Raw genomic sequence first — 20,954 nt, forward strand, 5'->3', positions numbered from 1 at the left:
GGACAACATCTTTGGTAGCTGCAGGACTGCTGGTGGTTGTAGGGGTGAGTGACTCCCACAACTCAAGGGCAGATAGATGGGCTCCCATGGATGTTCTTTATTTCCTCCATAACGGATGAAGATTGCAGAAAATATAATATCTAAACTTATTTCATCACAAGAGCTAATTTAATGATTATGGCAATCAGCAGTAGATGTAGCAGATTTCATATAGATTGATGTAACATTAAGAAAACATTGACGCCTGTTTTCTTATTGTGCAACAGATACTTTGTGAATCATCTGCTGCAATACATGGAATTCTAAACTTGTTTCCGACTGAGTAGCTATGGCTCCAGGTTTGTGCTGTGTGTTGTGTAGATGCAGGTGTGTGTTGTGTAGATGCAGGTGTATGTTGTGTAGATGCAGGTGTGTGTTGTGTAGATGCAGGTGTATGTTGTGTAGATGCAGGTGTGTATTGTGTAGATGCAGGTGTGTGTTGTGTAGATGCAGGTGTGTGTTGTGTAGATGCAGGTGTGTGTTGTGTAGATGCAGGTGTGTGTTGTGTAGATGCAGGTGTGTGTTGTGTAGATGCAGGTGTATGTTGTGTAGATGCAGGTGTTGTGTAGATGCATGTAGATGTGTATGTTGTGTAGATGCAGTTGTGTGTATGTTGTGTAGATGCAGGTGTGTGTTGTGTAGATGCAGGTGTATGTTGTGTAGATGCAGGTGTATGTTGTGTAGATGCAGGTGTATGTTGTGTAGATGCAGGTGTGTGTTGTGTAGATGCAGGTGTGTGTTGTGTAGATGCAGGTGTATGTTGTGTAGATGCAGGTGTGTGTTGATGCAGGTGTGTGTAGATGATGTGTGTTGTGTAGATGCAGGTGTGTGTTGTGTGTAGATGCAGGTGTGTGTTGTGTAGATGCAGGTGTGTGTTGTGTAGTGTGTGTTGTGTGTAGATGCAGGTGTGTGTTGTGTAGATGTATGTTGTGTAGCAGGTGTATGTTGTGTAGATGCAGGTGTGTGTTGTGTAGATGCAGGTGTGTGTAGATGCAGGTGGTAAGTTGTGTTGTGTAGATGCAGGTGTGTGTTGTGTAGATGCAGGTGTGTGTTGTGTAGATGCAGGTGTGTGTTGTGTAGATGCAGGTGTATGTTGTGTGTGTGTTGTGTAGATGCAGGTGTATGTTGTGTAGTGTATGTTGTGTAGATGTGTTGTGTAGATGCAGGTGTGTGTTGTGTAGATGCAGGTGTATGTTGTGTAGATGCAGTGTGTGTTGTGTAGATGTGTATGTTGTGTAGATGCAGGTGTATGTTGTGTAGATGTGTATGTTGTGTAGATGATGCAGGTGTGTGTTGTGTAGATGCAGGTGTGTGTTGTGTAGATGCAGGTGTGTGTTGTGTAGATGCAGGTGTGTGTTGTGTAGTGTGTTGTGTAGATGCAGGTGTATGTTGTGTAGATGCAGGTGTGTGTTGTGTAGATGCAGGTGTGTGTTGTGTAGATGCAGGTGTGTTGTGTAGATGCAGGTGTATGTTGTGTAGATGCAGGTGTATGTTGTGTAGATGCAGGTGTGTGTTGTGTAGATGCAGGTGTGTGTTGTGTAGATGCAGGTGTATGTTGTGTAGATGCAGGTGTGTGTTGTGTAGATGCAGGTGTGTGTTGTGTAGATGCAGGTGTATGTTGTGTAGATGCAGGTGTGTGTTGTGTAGATGCAGGTGTGTTGTGTAGATGCAGGTGTGTGTTGTGTAGATGCAGGTGTGTGTTGTGTAGATGCAGGTGTGTGTTGTGTAGATGCAGGTGTATGTTGTGGTGTGTGTTGTGTAGATGCAGGTGTATGTTGTGTAGATGCAGGTGTATGTTGTGTAGATGCAGGTGTGTGTTGTGTAGATGCAGGTGTATGTTGTGTAGATGCAGGTGTATGTTGTGTAGATGCAGGTGTGTTGTGTAGATGCAGGTGTAGATGCAGGTGTATGTTGTGTAGATGCAGGTGTGTGTTGTGTAGTGTGTGTTGTGTAGATGCAGGTGTGTGTTGTGTAGATGTAGATGCAGTGTGTGTTGTGTAGGTGTAGATGTTGTGTAGATGCAGGTGTGTGTTGTGTAGATGCAGGTGTATGTTGTGTAGATGCAGGTGTATGTTGTGTAGATGCAGGTGTGTGTTGTGTAGATGCAGGTGTATGTTGTGTAGATGCAGGATGTGTGTTGTGTAGATGCAGTGTGTGTGTAGATTGTGTAGATGCAGGTGTGTGTTGTGTAGATGATGTATGTTGTTGTGTAGTGTGTGTTGTGTAGATGCAGGTGTGTGTGTTGTGTAGATGCAGGTGTGTGTGTTGTGTAGATGCAGGTGTATGTGTGTGTTGTGTAGATGCAGGTGTATGTTGTGTAGATACAGATGTAGATGCAGGTGATGTGTTGTGTAGATGCAGGTGTGTGTTGTGTAGATGCAGGCAGGTGTGTGTTGTGTAGATGCAGGTGTGTGTTGTGCAGGAGTGATAGATGCAGGTGTGTGTTGTGTAGATGACCAGAAGTGTACTGTTGTGTAGATGCAGGTGTATACATTGCAGTAGATGCAGGTGTACCGAGGGATCACGGAGCCTTTTAATCCAGAATTAAGTTGGCCATGATGTAGCTGAATTGCTGTTCAAAGGATCCCCGACAGCGCCATATCAAAAGACATTAAAATATGGTACTTGTTGGTCCCTGCCTGGCTTCGCATTAATGGGTACAACAAGGACTGGTCGGCTCGAGTCAGTATAATGTGTCTGAGTGGGGTATTCATGCTTCACTGCCGCATGGTATCTCTGAAAGTGGGCTAGCACTATAAAACCAGCTTCAAAGTACAAGCAGCCGCATTACACATGCACGCTTGTCATATGAGCCGAAATATTCTCAAGACGACGTTAAACCCAATTCCACCACCAAAAGAGCATTGAACTGAAGTCACTCCGATAGTGTATAAGCTCAAGAATAATGTTGAACTTCCAGATGTTTTGGGGAAATGGAAACTGAATTTCATATGTATTTCTGATTGCTCAAAAACACTAAAATCAATTTGTGTTTTCTCACTTAACAATATTTCATTGACAAGATATTATGCCATGACAAAAGGCCCATTGAGAAAGTTTGATGAAAGTGTTATGGATCAAATATATAATGATTCTCTTTTTTCATAAATTATGAAAGAAAATATCTAACATATCTTTGGAGCATCCTGTGAAACAGCAGTGTAATTTCTTATTTAGCAATCTTTCATTGTCAAGATGTTATTCCAAGGCAGAGGACACATTAGAAAAGATAAAATTTGCCTGCATTGAACATGTGAAATTGAGGTTAGGTTCCATAGCTACCTTTTATGATTGGAGTTAAACCAAAACCAAAACCAAAACCAAGTCAGCTGGGCTCCAAATGATTGTTTTGAGCCATTCAGTATTTGCTTACCGGTAGGTATTTTGAGACACCGCTTTGTATATTGTTCAATCCATTAGTATACTGAGATCTATAAGCATGAAATATATAATATATTACATATGGCTGTAATAAATTGGGTTCTGGTGACGTATTCTGCATATTTTTGTGCTTATGATGCTACGTATTTAGAACTCTGATTATGATGACGATTTTCTGGTGTTGCAGCTATGTGCCATGGAATTTTCATCAGCGCCGCCCCTTCCAGTCTGATTTCTCTGGGAATCTGGACTTTGCAACCTTTGTGAAACTGGCTCAAGATGTGGGCTTGCTGGTCATCCTGCGGCCCGGCCCCTACACTGATGCAGGCTGGGACTTTGTAGGTCTCGTTTGGTTGCCTTGGTTACAATGTAGTGCTGCTACAGGTGTTTGATACACAAGTCTGTCAGTCTGGGTCTGTATTAAATGTGTCTGATTCAGTGACACATTACACAGAAGGATCTGTTTTGTCTTGCATAGTTCAAAGTTGTCATTTCTGGATACAACTTAATCAATTATAGGAAGGTGTCACTTACAATGAACTTAAGTGTTGTCTCTAGCTGTTGTTTGGTAAGTCAAGTAATTTTGTTGAAAGATAATATGTAAATTTGAGATTTTTCCGCCCTAAAATATGATGATATACCATGTTTACGATTGTCGACAACACTTCATGTCCTCTAAATACCTCTAAATAGGATAACCTAACGCTTCACTTGAACCATCTCTGAACTGTCGTTTAGTTAATCCAAGTCTCGCTCATTGTAGATGAAGGTAATTAATCCCCTCAGAGTTACATGTACCTTCCTTGAACACATCAATTAAATCATTTTTCTTGTTTTGCTACCACGTTATGCATGGACGTTTGCAAAATAGAATTAAGAACAGCCATGTTATAGTTTTACCTGAGCACTTGCAAGTTTAATAATGTGTGTTTTATAAAAAAAAATCAATATCTGATGTGTGAAGTTTCCAGAACAAATAGCCCTATTCTTATGAACAATTATTTTAACATTTTTACATTTCAGTGTCAAGATAAATGTACATTGATACAAACAGTATGAATACATGCTTCTATTCATGTATATTATTATGTGTGTTTGGTCTTCTTGTTTACAAAATGGATAAAATGTACAAAACCTGTCCTCTTGGAATTCCTATACCATACTTGCCATGAGATGCCTTGACCGCTCAGTGGATGTATATATACCTGTCAGATACCCCCGCCCTACGCCTGTGTCTGATGGAGACAAGACGGATGTCTGTTACTTCTGTTGCAGGGCGGCCTGCCTGGCTGGCTGATGGAGAGTCGCTACGTCAATAGGAACATTCTCCTACGTAGCAACAACACAGGTAGGCATATATTACAGGTAGACACTCATTACAGGTTGGAAACCATTACAAGTAGGCACACATTACAGGTGGGCACACATTACAGGTAGGGACACATTACAGGTGGGCAACCATTACAAGTAGGCACACATTACAGGTGGGCAAACATTACAGGTAGGCAACCATTACAGGTAGGGACACATTACAGGTGGGCACACATTACAGGTAGGGACACATTACAGGTGGGCACACATTACAGGTGGGCACACATTACAGGACGGCACACATTACAGGTGGGCACACATTACAGGTAGGGCACACATTACAGGTAGGCACACATTACAGGTAGGCAACACATTACAGGTGGGCACACATTACAGGTGGGCACACATTACAGGTAGGGACACATTACAGGTGGGCACACATTACAGGTGGGCAACCATTACAGGTAGGCACACATTACAGGTTGGCACACATTACAGGTGGGCAACCATTACAGGTGGGCACACATTACAGGTGGGCACACATTACAGGTAGGCAACCATTACAGGTGGGCAACCATTACAGGTGGGCACACATTACAGGTGGGCAACCATTACAGGTAGACACACATTACAGATGGGCACACATTACAGGTAGGCACACATTACAGGTGGGCAACCATTACAGGTGGGCAACCATTACAGGTAGGGACACATTACATGTAGGCACACATTACAGGTAGGCACACATTACAGGTGGGCACACATTACAGGTAGGCAACCATTACAGGTTGGCAACCATTACAGGTAGGCAACCATTACAGGTAGGCACACATTACAGGTAGGCACACATTACAGGTAGGGTAGGGACAACCATTACAGGTGGGCAACCAATACAGGAAGGCAACCATTACAGGTGGGCACACATTACAGGTAGGGACACATTACAGGTGGGCAACCATTACAGGAAGGCACACATTACAGGTGGGCACACATTACAGGTAGGGACACATTACAGGAAGGCAACCATTACAGGTTGGCACACATTACAGGTGGGCACACATTACAGGTAGGCACACATTACAGGTAGGGACACATTACAGGTGGGCAACCATTACAGGAAGGCAACCATTACAGGTGGGCACACATTACAGGTAGGCAACCATTACAGGTAGGCAACCATTACAGGAAGGCAACCATTACAGGTAGGCACACATTACAGGAAGGCAACCATTACAGGTGGGCAACCATTACAGGTAGGCAACCATTACAGGTAGGCACACATTACAGGTAGGCACACATTACAGGTAGGGACACATTACAGGTGGGCAACCATTACAGGTAGGGGTAGGGACACATTACAGGTGAAGGCAACCATTACAGGAAGGCAACCATTACAGGTGGGCACACATTACAGGTAGGCAACCATTACAGGAAGGCAACCATTACAGGTGGGCACACATTACAGGTAGGCAACCATTACAGGAAGGCAACCATTACAGGTGGGCACACATTACAGGTAGGCAACCATTACAGGAAGGCAACCATTACAGGTAGGCAACCATTACAGGTAGGCAACCATTACAGGTAGGCAACCATTACGAAAACACATTACACACATTACAGGGTAGGTAGGCAACCATTACAGGTAGGCACACATTACAGGTAGGCACACATTACAGGTAGGCAAACACATTACAGGTAGGCACACATTACAGGTAGGGGCACACATTACAGGTGGGCAACCATTACAGGTGGGCACACATTACAGGTAGGCACACATTACAGGTAGGCACACATTACAGGTAGGGACACATTACAGGTGGGCAACCATTACAGGTAGGCAACAATTACAGGTAGGCAAACCATTACAGGTAGGGACACATTACAGGTAGGCATACATTACAGGTAGGCACACATTACAGGTAGGGACACATTACAGGTGGGCACACATTACAGGTAGGCAACCATTACAGGTAGGCAACCATTACAGGTAGGGACACATTACAGGTAGGGACACATTACAGGTAGGGACACATTACAGGTAGGCACACATTACAGGTAGGGACACATTACAGGTGGGACACACACATTACAGGCACACATTACAGGTGAGCACACCATTACAGGTAGGCACACCATTACAGGTAGGGGACAACCATTACAGGTGGGCACACATTACAGGTAGGGACACATTACAGGTAGGGACACATTACAGGTGGGCAACCATTACAGGTGGGCACACATTACAGGTAGGGACACATTACAGGTGGGCAGACATTACAGGTAGGCACACATTACAGGTAGGCAACCATTACAGGTAGGCACACATTACAGGTAGGCACACATTACAGGTGGGCACACATTACAGGTGGGCACACATTACAGGTGGGCACACATTACAGGTAGGCACACATTACAGGTAGGCACCATTACAGGTGGGCACACATTACAGGTAGGCACACATTACAGGTGGGCACACATTACAGGTGGGCACACATTACAGGTAGGCACACACAGGTAGGCACACATTAGGTGGGCAACCATTACAGGTGGGCAACCATTACAGGTAGGCACACATTACAGGTGGGCAACCATTACAGGTGGACACACACATTACAGGTGGGCACACATTACACGTGGGCAACCATTCCAGGTAGGCACTCATTACAGGTGGGCAACCATTACAGGTGGGCACACATTACAGGTGGGCACACATTACAGGTAGGCAATCATTACAGATAGGCAACCATTACAGGTATTCAGATTCTTGCTACAAGTAGTGGTAGGCATTCAGTATGAACATTTGTGACAGGAAATTATGGTTTTATTTGTTTCCGTTAACTATAAACAGAGTTGATACACAAACAAGTCTTTCAACCAATATATCTGCAGAGTTTGTCTGGCCAATGTCCTGTACATGTGTGCTTGTATTCGACAGATTACATGGAGGCTGTGGCGAGATGGTACGCTGACCTCCTGCCCCGGGTCCGCCCTCTCCTCTACAGTAATGGAGGACCTATCATATCAGTGCAGGTGTGATATGTACCTAAAACGTTTCTTGAAGATGTAACAATTCAGGTTTAGATCATTTAATATATCAGAATAGATAAAAGTGACTGGAATGCGTACATCAGTTAATCTTTTCTCCTCCAACTGATCATGTACAAATCTGAAAGATCAGTCATCACGCATTAACAAGGGAGGGAACTCAGTTGCAGTTGCTTTACTGGTATTAAACTATCTTAAAACTCCAGTTATCTCCCTTTAAGTCTTTGGTACGGAAGAACTTATTATTTTCCTCCTGCATTTTTTGAGGATCACTTTTGTCCGCCTGGTTTGAATAACGGGGTAATGTACTACTGAGCATGTCCATCCGTGTGTCTGTCTGAAGCAGACCATTGAATATTTCTGGATAAAACTTGCTGTACAGCTCAGTCTCATGGTGAACTGGTGTCTTTTGATGATTTGGGATATTTATATTGTCATGACAACAAGTAGGACTTTACTTTAGAGCTCATTTCTAGAGCAGAACTATCGAATATTTTCAGATGAAACTCAGTCTCACTCACTCAAGCACCAACAAGCTTGCTAACCAACTTTTCCATTAACAAGCTTGTGAACCAACTCACTCACTCATTTTCTCAAATCCTAAATCCACTCAAGCTCCTACCCATCTACTAACTCACTCACTCACCAATTCATTCACCATCTAATTCCCTCACTAACCACTGTATCACTCACTAACTTACTGGCTACAGGTGGAGAATGAGTATGGATCGTACTTTGCCTGTGATGACAACTACCTGCAGACACTACGTGACATCATGAGGTCCTACCTTGGTGACGATGTCATCCTGTTCACAACAGATAATGCTATTGCAAGCTCCCTCCGATGTGGGACTCAGGATGGACTGTATTCTACAATTGACTTTGGGCTGACAGGTTAATATAATTTATTTTATTTATTATTAAATGATATTTATATAGCGCACATATCCACGCAACTAGTGCATGCTCAAGGTTCTGGTATATTTTCCCCTCAATCATTGGATGTCAAATATTACAGTTTTCAAGTTCAGATATTCTGGTAATATAACTCCCTGATCAGGTATGTTTTCTTCAATATATTGTGAATCTAGTAAATGTCCAAATTATAACTGACAGATTTATAATAAATTATAAAGTAGCCAAACCAATCCAGGACATGGTGAAATATTATTTCTATTTATACAAATTCACCAAATGGTTAAACAACTTCCAGACTCGCCCGAGAAAGTGTTTGCTGTCCAGCGTCAGTTCCAGCCTCACGGCCCGCTGGTGAGTCACCTGATGTCTGCTGTTCGTGGATATGTCACGTGACACTTGTCTCCATTTTTCCGAGAAGAAAAGGATGCTCTTTCTTTTGTCCTTACATCATTATGTGTGTGTTTCAAATGTTATATATATTCGAATTCGTGTAACCGGAAATCAAATGATGACAACTATGACAGGGAATGGTGGGGACCGACAGGTACTTCCAGTTATGCATAATATTCGAGACGCCGGCATTCGACTCATCGTGATTTGACTGTATTTATTTGATTCATAATTTTGTTTCATACAGTGAGTCATGAAATTCTTTTCACAAAATATCTGGGCTGTGTTCTGCTGTTGATTACTGATAACATATTCACAATCAAGGCATAATGTAATCATTCTAGATCAGGAGACAGTGTCATCATGGAATCCTGTTTGCATATTTGCAGGTGTGTTCCGAGTTCTACGTGGAGTCTCCTCTAGACTACTGGGGATACAACCACTCCCAGCAGTCTCCCCAGCAGGCAGCGCAGAGTCTGGACCTCTTGCTGGCATATGGTGCCAATATCAACATGTAGGTATATCTTGTGGTATATGGTGCCAATATCAACATGTAGGTATATCTTGTGGTATATGGTGCCAATATCAACATGTAGGTATATCTTGTGGCATATGGCACCAATATCAACATGTAGGTATATCTTGTGGCATATGATGCCAATATCAACATGTAGGTATATCTTGTGGCATATGGTGCCAATATCAACATGTAGGTATATCTTGTGGCATATGGCCAATATCAACATGTAGGTGGTATATCTTGTGGCATATGGTGCCAATATCAACATGTAGGTATATCTTGTGGGCCAATATATGGTGCCAATATCAACATGTAGGTAGGTATATCTTGTGGTATATCTGTGGCACTGCCAATATCAACATGTAGGTATATCTTGTGGCATATGGTGCCAATATCAACATGTAGGTATATCTTGTGGCATATGGCGCCAATATCAACATGTAGGTATATCTTGTGGCATATGGTGCCAATATCAACATGTAGGTATATCTTGTGGCATATGGCGCCAATATCAACATGTAGGTATATCTTGTGGCATATGGCACCAATATCAACATGTAGGTATATCTTGTGGCATATGGTGCCAATATCAACATGTAGGTATATCTTGTGGCATATATATCTTGTGGCATATGGCACCAATATCAACATGTAGGTATATCTTGTGGCATATGGTGCCAATATCAACATGTAGGTATATCTTGTGGCATATGGTGCCAATATCAACATGTAGGTATATCTTGTGGCATATGGTGTCAATATCTACATGTAGGTATATCTTGTGGCATATGGTGTCAATATCAACATGTAGGTATATCTTGTGGCATATGGCGTCAATATCAACATGTAGGTATACCTTGTGGCATATGGGCAATATCCATGTAGGTATATCATACAATATCAACATGTAGGTATATCTTGTTGTGGCATATGGTGCCAATATCAACATGTAGGTATATCTTGTGGCATATGGTGCCAATATCAACATGTAGGTATATCTTGTGGCATATGGTGCATCAATATCAACATGTAGGTATATCTTGTGGCATATGCCAATATCAACATGTAGGGTATATCAATATCAACATGTAGGTATATCTTGTGGCATATGGTGTCAATATCAACATGTAGGTATATTTTGTGGTATATGGTGTCAATATCAACATGTAGGTATATGTTGTGGTATATGGTTCCAATATCAACATGTAGGTATATCTCGTGGGATGTGTCATAATTCTCATACCTTTTCATTTGCCAGTAAATATGTTTGACTGTTCTGTAGGTATATGTTTGAAGGAGGAACCAACTTTGGATATACAAGTGGTAAGTGTCAGTGTAACCAGTGTAGTTTTTAAGATTGAGCCCGGTTTATTTTCAACAGCTGATTAGATTCGCTGAGTGTTGTGACAACTGAAAACCTACATGTAGAAGATAAGTTACCTATTCTGTCATTTCATTTAGGTCAAATAATTGTTATTAGTGTCAGTATTAGTACAGTAGATTTGTAGTAAAGTTTCAAGTCGGCATGTTGTAGCTCACTGGCTTCAATTTTCGGTACACAGCATAACAAAACAATTACTGGCAAGGTCAGTATGCAAAAACACGGATGGGAGGACCCAACACCTCTTGTTGCCTGACCAAATCTCATTATAATCTTTTACTCTGATGGAACACCTATCTGTGTCAAGATCTGAGATTGGGAGGTTGTGCCAGGAGAACCTATGGCAAACTTTGACCACCCAATCAAAATGAAGAATGGGTGGATTCTTGAGCCAGTCAGCTGTAAGTCAGCTGTCAGATATACCTTTGATGGTACTCCTTGTTGGGGGTACAAGCCAGAGTACATCCAATAGAAGTTTCATCTGATCTTCTTGTGGAGAAGTATCCTATCAGAATATAGCTCTGATTTTAGTGACATTGACACTTCATGAATATGGTTTCATTGTTTTATTAATGATGCAGCAATTATCAGTAGCGGCTGTTGTGTGTTGAAGGAAGTTTACCAGGAACTGGGAACAAGGTGAAGTTTGTCACGACGACGTACGACCATGATGCTCCCATGTCTGAGGCAGGAGATTCGAGGGAGAAGTACCACACGATACGGAAAGTTGTTTACAAAGTGAGAATTAGGACTGCAGTCTCTTCAGCATTGCTATTGCCAGAAATTACATTGATATACTTAGGTCTTACGACACTCTCCCTCACCAAGCTGACATGCCACGGTACTTTACAAAGTGGGCTCACTCACTCACTCACTCACTCACTCACTCACTCACTCACTCACTCACTCACTCACTCACTCACTCACTCACTCACTCACTCACTCACTCACTCACTCACTCACTCACTCACTCACTCACTCAGGTGCATTCAAAAGAAGTCAAAGAACATCTGATTTGTTCACATAACTCTGACTGTCGTAAGTCAATGTTATAGGAGTTTCGATGGTGATAGCACTACAATAGCTGTGTGAAGATACATCTGATATTACACACAAGGCCTAATTGTTCTGTCTGTTTTCAGTATGTGAAACGGCCAGTTGCTCCAGTCCCACCTAATACAGTGAAGTTTGCATATGGTCAAGTACAGATGAAGCTGGTGAGGGCCCATTCTTTGGTTTTGTCTGAAATATTAAACTGCTCAGGTAAAACATAAAGGCCGAAAGATTTTTACCAAATCTTCCGACTGGATAGAAATGAGTCACCTAATAATGAACACTAGATTAGTTGCAAATAAAACCATATAAACCATAAACAGGGATACTCTTCTATTCTCCCTGCCGTAAATGAGTTTGCAGGCTTTGCACTATTTAAAGAAACCTTTAGAAAAATAGGATGACATCACATGACATCAGCTTCACTGAGGTTAGTTATGTTACCCTGTTTGTATTGGGTAACGGTTATTATCAGATGTATATCATATATTGCAGGATGCAATTGTACAAAAATAACTCAAGCTAAGATTACCTTATATCTCCTTAAGTTTTAACCTTAGGCTTTTGCAAAAGTTGACATCCCTTTGCACAAATCTAACTTACACAAAGGTAGCCTTAGTTAACTGTTGATCCGACCCAACATTAGTGTGGCTAAGGGTGATGTGTTTAGTTATTTGAACATGGCTACATTCTTGTGAATGTGTGAGGTAACTGGTAGATAGCATATATGAAGGATCATATAGATCTGTTTTTCATCAAATAACCAATCATAATTACGGAGTTAAGGTTGCCGCTAAGCATCCTCCCAACATGAAGTTGAACAAAAGGTAACTTTGTGCAACGTGTGTAACTTTTTGTTAAGTGTGTAACTTTTTGTTTAATGTTTAACCTTAGTCACTATATATATATTAGTGAAGTTTGTTTTGTATAACGGCACCCAGGTAGATATCCAGGGTATGCCATTTTAGCATGACCACCCGAAATTTTTGTTATATATATATATATTTGAGGGGAATATGAATATAATGTTTAATGTTGATATCTGGTGTATGTCATGTGTTGCTGGGTTGATATCTGGTGTATATCATGTGTTGCTGGGTTGATATCTGGTGTATATTATGTGTTGCTGGGTTGATATCTGGTGTATATCATGTGTTGCTGGGTTGATATCTGGTGTATATCATGTATTGTAGGGCTGATATCTGGTGTATATTATGTGTTGCTGGGTTGATATCTGGTGTATATTATGTGTTGCTGGGTTGATATCTGGTGTATATCATGTATTGTAGGGCTGATATCTGGTGTATATTATGTGTTGCTGGGTTGATATCTGGTGTATATTATGTGTTGCTGGGTTGATATCTGGTGTATATTATGTGTTGCTGGGTTGATATCTGGTGTATATCATGTGTTGCTGGGTTGATATCTGGTGTATATCATATATTGTTGGGCTGATATCTGGTGTATATTATGTGTTGCTGGGTTGATATCTGGTGTATATTATGTGTTGCTGGGTTGATATCTGATGTATATCATGTGTTGCTGGGTTGATATCTGGTGTATATCATGTGTTGCTGGGTTGATATCTGGTGTATATCATGTGTTGCTGGGTTGATATCTGGGTATATATCATGTGTTGCTGGGTTGATATCTGGTGTATATCATGTGTTGCAGGGTTGATATCTGGTGTATATTATGTGTTGCTGGGTTGATATCTGGTGTATATCATGTATTGCTGGGTTGATATCTGGTGTATATTATGTGTTGCTGGGTTGATATCTGGTGTATATTATGTGTTGCTGGGTTGATATCTGGTGTATATCATGTGTTGCTGGGTTGATATCTGGTGTATATCATATATTGTTGGGCTGATATCTGGTGTATATCATGTGTTGCTGGGTTGATATCTGGTGTATATTATGTGTTGCTGGGTTGATATCTGGTTTATATCATGTGTTGCAGGGTTGATATCTGGTGTATATCATGTATTGCTGGGTTGATATCTGGTGTATATCATGTGTTGTTGGGTTGATATCTGGTGTATATCATGTGTTGCAGGGTTGATATCTGGTGTATATCATGTATTGTAGGGCTGATATCTGGTGTATATTATGTGTTGCTGGGTTGATATCTGGTGTATATTATGTGTTGCTGGGTTGATATCTGGTGTATATCATGTGTTGCTGGGTTGATATCTGGTGTATATCATGTGTTGCTGGGTTGATATCTGGTGTATATCATATGTGTTGTTGGGCTGATATCTGGTGTATATTATGTGTTGCTGGGTTGATATCTGGTGTATATCATGTGTTGCTGGGTTGATATCTGATGTATATCATGTGTTGCTGGGTTGATATCTGGTGTATATCATGTGTTGCTGGGTTGATATCTGGTGTATATTATGTGTTGCTGGGTTGATATCTGGTGTATATCATGTGTTGCTGGGTTGATATCTGGTGTATATCATGTATTGCTGGGCTGATATCTGGTGTATATTATGTGTTGCTGGGTTGATATCTGGTGTATATTATGTGTTGCTGGGTTGATATCTGGTGTATATCATGTGTTGCAGGGTTGATATCTGGTGTATATCATGTATTGCTGGGTTGATATCTGGTGTATATCATGTGTTGCTGGGTTGATATCTGGTGTATATCATGTGTTGCAGGGTTGATATCTGGTGTATATCATGTGTTGCAGGGTTGATATCTGGTGTATATCATGTGTTGCTGGGTTGATATCTGGTGTATATCATGTGTTGCTGGGTTGATATCTGGTGTATATCATGTGTTGCTGGGTTGATATCTGGTGTATATCATGTGTTGCAGGGTTGATATCTGGTGTATATCATGTGTTGCTGGGTTGATATCTGGTGTATATCATGTGTTGCTGGGTTGATATCTGGTGTATATCATGTGTTGCGGGGTTGATATCTGGTGTATATCATGTGTTGCAGGGTTGATATCTGGTGTATATCATGTGTTGCAGGGTTGATATCTGGTGTATATCATGTGTTGCAGGGTTGATATCTGGTGTATATCATGTGTTGCTGGGCTGATATCTGATGTATATCATGTGTTGCAGGGTTGATATCTGGTGTATATCATGTGTTGCAGGGTTGATATCTGGTGTATATCATGTGTTGCAGGGTTCATATCTGATGTATATCATGTGTTGCAGGGTTGATATCTGGTGTATATCATGTGTTGCAGGGTTCATATCTGGTGTATATCATGTGTTGCAGGGTTCATATCTGATGTATATCATGTGTTGCAGGGTTGATATCTGATGTATATCATGTGTTGCAGGGTTGATATCTGGTGTATAACATGTATTGCAGGGTTGATATCTGGTGTATATCATGTGTTGCGGGCTGATATCTGGTTTATATCATGTGTTGCAGGGCTGATATCTGGTGTATATCATGTGTTGCAGGTTTCATATTTGGTGTATAAGAGTTTTTTGAGTGTTACAGGTTGGTGATATCGTGGACGTGCTGCCCTCTGTGTCGCTGTCTCCTGTCAAGTCTCTCTACCCTCTGTGTATGGAAGACATACACCAGGTGAATATATTCACTGTTTTCATGGTGTGGGAATTCTGAATAAGAAATGACATCAGCACCTGGACTTGTGTGGTCAGACTCGGTGGTTGATGGTCTCCCTGTCACAGATTTGTCTGCTTCACACTCTTTTATAACACCGCCCGAAGTCCTGGCTGGAATATTGCAGTAAGCAGTGTAGACAAAATACACCCACAAACACTGTCATGATGAATAGAGGTGTTGCTACCTGCCTGTATCTCTCTGTTATCATGAACAGAGATGAAGCAGTGACTATATCTCACAGTTATCATCAGTAAGGATGTGACAATGACAATATCTCACTGTTATCATGAGTTAAAATGTGACAGTGACATATCTCAAAGTAACAATGAAGAATCTTTTTCGGCATAACATCCAACTGAAACCTCTGTCATTTGAGTGTAAAGTAAATTATGACATGGAAATCATTAATAGTTTGATGTCTCATCTTGCCCCTTTCATCAATATCGTTAACGTTGTTCCTACAGTATTATGGCTTTACCCTGTACCGCCACGTCTCCGAGAGGTCCTATGTCAGCCAGGAACTGTTGTTGGATGGCATTCGCGACAGAGGTTACGTCATCATCAACAAGGTATTACAGGGGTGGGGGTGACAAACTGGCTTATGTTGTCTCCCTTTGCTGCCAGGGCTCCACTGGTTGTTGATGGGCCCAATTTAGGCATCAGGAATCTTATATTTGGTCTGTCAGCATGTGTGATGATTTCACCATGCAGACTAGGGTTTCCCTGTTAAGGTTTCAAGAGAGTGGGTTTAAATGGAGTCGGTTTATCAAAGAGGATGTCATTTGTTTATAATAATTCTTTCGATGTTTCTTGCTCTGATTTGTTCAGCACCATAAATGAGCTGATGAGTGTCAACAAGTAGGTAGATGTTTGATACCTACATCACTTGGGACTCCCTCCACTAGCTGACATGGTACGATAGAACTGGAATACTGTTCTCAGCATATTTTAGCCAAATTCACTCACTCACCCTTGCAGGTGATGCAGGGTATCCTTGTCAGAGGGGAGATAACCCATCTGAACATCACTCTACATAAGGGAGACAACCTTGACATCCTTGTTGAAAATCAAGGCAGATCATTAAATGGCATTGACTTCAATAAGAACCAGAAGGTAAGATGTTGTACTCAAGATTGTCTCCAAGTATTTAAATTCAGAATATAAAGGTACGAAACAGAGTTCTGTCCCTTAGCTGTGCCAGGCTCTTGTACCTTCACCATGTGTGAGGGATGGACCAAAGTGAAAATACAAAGTACAAAATGTATCACATGGTCATTCCTTCCACAAGAAGTTGAAATGCCTTTGTACAACCGAAAACTAGTCCAAGTGCAGAAAAATCCATCTCACTGAAATACTCTGTCCTTGTTGTCATGTGGTAACAACATCACACAGTCGATTCTCTGTTGTGTGGAAACATGTTAGATACGTGGGTGTAGGGCCTGTGCAATACTCTGACAGGCCAGTGGTATGCATAATCTACTTGTATTCATGAAAACCACCAAGGCTTTGCCTGTATTTTCTGAGCAATGATACCTTTATCCTTACTCCACCCTTAAACATTTCTCAGCTGGGGCAGCGGGGTAGTCTAGTGGTTAGAGCGTTTGCTTGTCACACCGAAAACCCGGGTTTGATTCCCCACATGGGTACAAAGTGTGGAGCCCATTTCTGTTGGAACTGTTGAGAGAATAAAATCTGTTTAAATTGTTTTCCACATTGCAGGGTATAGTTGGGAATGTCACTGTGGGAGGCTTGGTGCTTCAACACTGGACAATGTTCCCTCTCAGCCTGGCCAATGCTTCAGTCCACCTTGGCAGCTCAGTATCCAGGTCAGTAGATCTATATCTAGATCCCTGCCCACCTTAGTAGCTCAACATCTAGATCCCTGCCCACCTCAGTAGCTCAACATCTAGATCCCTGCCCACCTCAATAGCTCAACATCTAGATCCCTGCCCACCTCAATAGCTCAACATCTAGATCCCTGCCCACCTCAATAGCTCAACATCTAGATCCCTGTCCACCCACCTCAGTAGCCCACCTCAACATCTAGATCCCTGCCCACCTCAGTAGCATCAATCCCTGCCCATCTAGATCAACCTGCCCACCTCAATAGCTCAACATCTAGATCCCTGCCCACCTCAGTAGCTCAACATCTAGATCCCTGCCCACCTCAGCTCAGCTCTAGATCCCTGCCCACCTCAGTAGCTCAACATCTAGATCCCTGCCCACCCAGTAGCTGAACATCTAGAGCTGCCCAACATCTAGATCCTGCCCACCTCAGTAGCTCAACATCTAGATCCCTGCCCACCTCAGTAGATCAACATCTAGATCCTGCCCACCTCAGTAGCTCAACATCTAGATCCCTGCCCACCTCAGTAGCTGAACATCTAGATCCCTGCCCACCTCAGTAGCTCAACATCTAGATCACTGCCCTGCTCAACATCTAGATCCCTGCCCACCTCAGTAGCTCAATATCTAGATCACTGCCCACCTCAGTAGCTCAACATCTAGATCACTGCCCACCTCAGTAGCTCAACACCCATCTGTGTAACTCAACACCCATCTCTGTAGGTCAACATCCATCTCTGTAGGTCAACATCCGTCTCTGTAGCTCAACATCCATCTCTGTAGCTCAACACCCATCTGTTTAGCTCAACATCCATCTGTGTAGCTCAACATCCATCTCCATAGCTTAACATCCATATGTGTAGCTCAACATCCATCTGTGTAGCTCAACACCCATCTGTGTAGCTCAACACCATCTGAGTAGCTCAACACCCATCTGTGTAGCTCAACACCATCTGAGTAGCTCAACACCCATCTGTTTAGCTCAACATCCATCTGTGTAGCTCAACATCCATCTCCATAGCTTAACATCCATCTGTGTAGCTCAACATCCATCTGTGTAGCTCAACATCCATCTGTGTAGCTCAACACCCATCTGTGTAGCTCAACATCCATCTGTGTAGCTCAACATCCATCTGTGTAGCTCAACACCCATCTGTGTAGCTCAACACCCATCTGTGTAGCTCAACACCCATCTGTGTAGCTCAACACCCATCTGTGTAGCTCAACACCCATCTGTGTAGCTCAACACCCATCTGTGTAGCTCAACACCCATCTGTGTAGCTCAACACCCATCTGTGCTGCTCAACACCCATCTGTGTAGCTCAACATCCATCTGTGTAGCTCAACACCCATCTGTGTAGCTCAACACCCATCTGTGCTGCTCAACACCCATCTGTGTAGCTCAACATCCATCTGTGTACCTCAACACCCATCTGTGCTGCTCAAGTCAGCAGGTTAACATACCTGGTTGGATTATCAGTTTGTAACAGACATGTTTGAAATGATTAGAACTGATGCCACATCCCCAGCTGTGGTCACCCTGTACACAGCTTGGAGAATTCAGGCTGGTCTCCAGCAACCTATGCTGGTCATATGCATGTGTAAGACAGACTCGGTGATTTGATTCCTGGCATGTCCCAGACAGTGTGGATCATTGTTTACAACACTATCTGTCTGGTCCAGGCTATATTGTTTACAGCTTAACATGTGGTATGGAATATGCCAGTACATGCCATCATGATCACAGATGTCATTATATAATTATAGACTGTTTATGAGGTCAATACCTGTTTTTATGTCTTTATTGACCGAGGTCAATATTGATTTTTGCGGGTCCATAAAAACAGGTATTGACTGAATTCACCAGTCCATAATTGTTTTATTATGTAATTACCACAAAAAAAGCTTCTAGAAACCAAAACATGTCCATTTATTCAAAAAAAGTAATTGTATTTTCGCTGCAAACCAATAACGTTCTGTCATAGCTTGACATCAAAATCTATTTTTAGCAACTCAAGTGAAAAATAATTTATCGTCGGACCTGGGTTGGAGTCAATATGCTGTTCTGTCGACGGTCAGGTGACCGCCTCTAGACCAATCAGGTGGCAGCCTCTAGACCAATCAGGTGGCTGCCTCTAGACCAATCAGGTGGCTGCCTCTAGACCAATCAGGTGGCTGCCTCTAGACCAATCAGGTGGCTGCCTCTAGACCAATCAGGTGGCCGGAAAAATATGCTTACATAATAATGTAGAATATTAACAAATGTAGTGGGGTTTGCAGAGACAAATCAAGTTTTTAATGGCTTTCATTACAGGCTGAAGGCCAGCAGCGACACCAGTGAGACACTTCTAACACCATCCTTGTACATAGGCTCGTTTGTGTTGCCTAGCACACTGTCTCAGCCACTCGACACCTATGTTGATATGAGACCCTGGCACAAGGTAGGCACACTCGACACCTATGTTCATATGAGACCCTGGCACAAGATAGACACACTTGACACCTATGTTGATATGAGACTGGCAGAAGGTAGGCACACTCGACACCTATATTGATATGAGGCCCTGGCACAAGGTAGGCACACTCGACACCTATGTTGATATGAGACCCTGGCAGAAGGTAGGCAGACTCGACACCTATGTTGATATGAGACCCTGGCAGAAGGTAGGCACACTAGACACATATGTTTATTCTCAGGCCCTGGCACAAGGTAGGTACACTCGACACCTATGTTGATATGAGACCCTGGCACAAGGTAGGCTTTCAACACCTATGTTGATATGAGACCCAGGCACAAGGTAGGCACACTCGACACCTATGTTCATATGAGACCCTGGCACAAGATAGATTCTTTACACGTATGTTGACATGAGACCCAGATGCTCCCCATACACTGAACACTTTGATATAGATGTACGGTGTTTAAGAAATACGTCTTTCTTTCAGGGACAGCTGTTCATCAACGGCAACAATGTGGGTGGCTACTGGCCATCCCTGGGGCCCCAGGTGACTCTGTATGTCCCCCTGTCATTCCTCAAGCCCCACCCTGCTTCCAACACAATTCTAGCCTTTGAGCTGGAGTCAGCACCCTGTCCACACACATGCACCATTCGGTTTGTTGATCAGCCATTCATCAACAAGACTGTGAATGTATTTGATTGATCTACCATTCATCAACAAGACTGTGAATGTATTTGATTGAGCTACCATTCATCAACAAGACTGTGAATGTATTTGATTGAGCTACCATTCATCAACAAGACTGTGAATGTATTTGATTGATCTACCATTCATCAACAAGACTGTGAATGTATTTGATTGAGCTACCATTCATCAACAAGACTGTGAATGTATTTGATTGATCTACCATTAATCAACAAGACTGTGTCAACAAGACTGTGAATGTATTTGATTGATCTGAAATGGGCTACCATTATCAACAAGACTGTGAATGTATTTGGATT

At 42.3% G+C, this 20,954-nt stretch overlaps 1 protein-coding gene and 2 long non-coding RNA genes across 3 annotated transcripts; all 3 read left to right on the top strand.

Moving 5' to 3' along the window:
* The first annotated feature begins 3,379 nt into the window (after positions 1-3,379).
* LOC124273131 (beta-galactosidase-like) lies at positions 3,380-20,763 on the top strand. Its single transcript, XM_046708348.1, has 16 exons — positions 3,380-3,414; positions 3,608-3,758; positions 4,696-4,768; positions 7,670-7,764; positions 8,490-8,673; positions 8,993-9,048; positions 9,477-9,601; positions 10,890-10,930; positions 11,602-11,726; positions 12,131-12,205; positions 15,517-15,603; positions 16,110-16,214; positions 16,624-16,758; positions 17,365-17,471; positions 19,805-19,931; positions 20,437-20,763. Exons 1-16 carry the CDS (start codon positions 3,380-3,382, stop codon positions 20,650-20,652), a joined length of 1,737 nt encoding a protein of 578 aa, XP_046564304.1. The 3' UTR covers positions 20,653-20,763.
* On the top strand, positions 5,262-6,451 carry LOC124273150. Its single transcript, XR_006897562.1, has 3 exons — positions 5,262-5,399; positions 5,662-5,814; positions 6,430-6,451. It is a non-coding gene; the product is annotated as an uncharacterized LOC124273150 (long non-coding RNA).
* LOC124273149 lies at positions 9,608-10,385 on the top strand. The gene is made up of 3 exons (XR_006897561.1): positions 9,608-9,722; positions 9,974-10,207; positions 10,263-10,385. It is a non-coding gene; the product is annotated as an uncharacterized LOC124273149 (long non-coding RNA).
* Positions 20,764-20,954: the final 191 nt, after the last annotated feature.

The sequence above is a fragment of the Haliotis rubra genome, unplaced genomic scaffold (assembly GCF_003918875.1).
Source record: "Haliotis rubra isolate DU_JTF1 unplaced genomic scaffold, ASM391887v1 Scf177, whole genome shotgun sequence".
NCBI classification, from domain to species: domain Eukaryota; kingdom Metazoa; phylum Mollusca; class Gastropoda; order Lepetellida; family Haliotidae; genus Haliotis; species Haliotis rubra.